Below are 2,463 nucleotides of genomic sequence, written 5' to 3'. Positions count from 1 at the left end.
GTGGTAGGTATACCAGATTAGTTGTTTACCTAAAGTGAACGATAAAATATGAAGGAATCGAAATTAGCCATCGGCCATTGTTTAGGAAGTAAAACCCATTACTCGTATTCCACTGATTCCTTTTTATTTGTAAACTCGAAAAATAAACGTAAAGGAAAAATATTAACAGTTGAATCAGTTGTTTCAAGGAATTGGTTTCTCGAGTTTGTGTTTCAGAATAACAAAAATGTTCACAAATGAAATTTCGCAAGTAGTGACATCAAAGGCAAGTACATCTTCATCGACACGTCGAGTTACTTTAAGTAATTGTATCAGTTCTGTTTTATCATTGAATATCCAACTGGAGTTGGATATTCAATGGTTTTATGTATGAAAATAAACAATCAAAATTCGTATGCCTGAAGAAGCTCAATTGTCAACATAATCCTTAAATACGTAGTAGTTTATAGGATAAACACGAAAAAGTAAATATAATAAATAAAAATAATATAATAACATAGTATAGTATGCAGAAAAATGTTTATAATCCTTATGGAGGCTTGCTCTTATTGATCAAAATTTGTCATCATTGCAGTAGTCGTTTGTGCAATCCGAACAGTATAGGTCTGCTATAGCATTTTTCTTGAGCCAATCACAATCGTTGCCACATGATCTCCTCGCAACTTGAATCGTTTTCTCGTTTACAGTCGCAGCTAAAAGGGGGTATATGAGGATCGTGTATGTGTATTCAGCAAATAATGTTACTTTTCTCATTAACGCTGGGGGTGTTCCCAATAGTATTGCGATAAATGGTAATATTGGATTTGCATCTTAAATGTATGGGAAAAACCGGATTTTTAAGGGCGAAAGTCGTTCAAAACAATCCTTACGGCTTGTTTAAATGAATAGAACAATAAGCACCAATCACCCACCAGTCAGCAGTTCTCAACAGAATATAAATATTACACCAGTTACGATACGAAATCATGCTTGTATTTTAGCAGTTCACATTAAAAATTACAACATTTGTTACAAATAAACATGAAAATATGTACATTATTTACTTAATTGCTACCTATTATAATAATCGACATGAATTAAGTTCATCTGAATTCACGCGTCGTTGTCACTTTCACTTAAATAATCGCTTTCTTCATCACTTCCTGTATTTACAGTAAAAACCAAAGCCCTTACATCGTCTATAATTTTTTCACGATTGAAGGTATCCTTGATTATTTCTTCTGTATGGGTTACGCAGCCATTCCACACGTCTGGAGTTACTTTAGCTAATGCGTCGTTCCAGGTTTTAAGAACATCTTCTGGTCTTCCCGGCGTACCAACAATATGGTCATCGTAAAACTTTTTCGAAATTCCCCATACCAGTTCAATGGGATTGAAATGGCAATGGTAAGGCGGCAAACGCAGAACCTCGTGGCCATATTGTAATACCATTTCATCGACAACATATTTAGTTATGGTTGCTTGACTGTGATTTTTTACAATTTCTAACAATTCGGCCTTAAACATCGCAGTACCAAATGGTCTATTCTTCATTTTCAACCAATTCGAAATTTCCTCTTTGGTTGAAGAAGCTCTTGGAATCTTTTCACTTTTCCGCGTGTGATAAGATGCATTGTCTAAAACAATAATTGAGGGCTGAGCAAGTTTCTTTAGGAAAGATTCTTCAAACCATTTTTCAAATAGTTCGGCGTTCATATTGTCGTGGTAATCGAACGATTTGTTGGTACTCGAAAATATTAAGCTGCTGCCTTCTATAAACCCATTTTTGCCACCAGCATGAATAATTATGTATCGTTTACCATCTGAAGCCTTATGAGTTGTTGCAAACTTTTAGCGCGGTCATCTTGCCAAGTACGCTTTGTTGCGCCTCTGCTAAACACCTAGGTTTCGTCTAAAAAAACGAAATCATGCGGAATTTCGGATTCGAGATTTCTGATGTATTTTCGCAAAAACACATTCCGCATGGAAACCACATGACTTTGTTCACACGAACCCCGTCTGCTATTGGTCATCTTAAATTTAAAGCCCATTTCTTTCAGTGCATAGAACAAGCTTGTTCTGCCCAAATCACACAAGTCTTTCAATTTTATCACCGCCAACAAAGTATCTAGAGTTACGTGCTCTTTATTTGCGTACATATCATAAATCAGATATCGGATGGTATGCTTTTTATTTTCTAGTAGGTCCGTCCTACGTGGTTTAGAACGGCGATATGTATTTCTTTTTAAATCACTTCCAATCTCTCGCATAGCACATGTCCTCACAACTGTTTGTTTCGATACTGGCACCGCATCCGCTGTTCTTTGTTGAACTGCCATTACTGAAGTAAGTACTCCACCATGATTTTTTTCTTTTACAAAATAATCATACACGTTCAACTAAATTTTACGTTTGGCCTCAGTGGCGTCCATTTTGACCAGGTTGTACAGGAAACTAACTGAGTATAACAATTCAGTTGCAATA

At 35.9% G+C, this 2,463-nt stretch overlaps 1 protein-coding gene across 1 annotated transcript; it reads right to left on the bottom strand.

The window, feature by feature from the left end:
* Positions 1-1,092: 1,092 nt before the first annotated feature.
* On the bottom strand, positions 1,093-1,695 carry LOC116174565. Its single transcript, XM_031492502.1, has one exon. The coding sequence runs from the start codon at positions 1,693-1,695 to the stop codon at positions 1,093-1,095; it is 603 nt and encodes a 200-aa protein (XP_031348362.1).
* Between the last annotated feature and the right edge of the window lie 768 nt (positions 1,696-2,463).

Source organism: Photinus pyralis, unplaced genomic scaffold, assembly GCF_008802855.1.
Source record: "Photinus pyralis isolate 1611_PpyrPB1 unplaced genomic scaffold, Ppyr1.3 Ppyr1.4_LG6, whole genome shotgun sequence".
NCBI lineage: Eukaryota > Metazoa > Arthropoda > Insecta > Coleoptera > Lampyridae > Photinus > Photinus pyralis.
Note: the sequence above shows the minus strand (reverse complement) of the source record. Positions and strands in the feature narration are given on the sequence as shown.

Excerpts from the sequence above, each read along its gene's own strand:
- LOC116174565 (XM_031492502.1), bottom strand. The coding sequence starts at position 1,695 with ATGAACGCCGAACTATTTGAAAAATGGTTTGAAGAATCTTTCCTAAAG.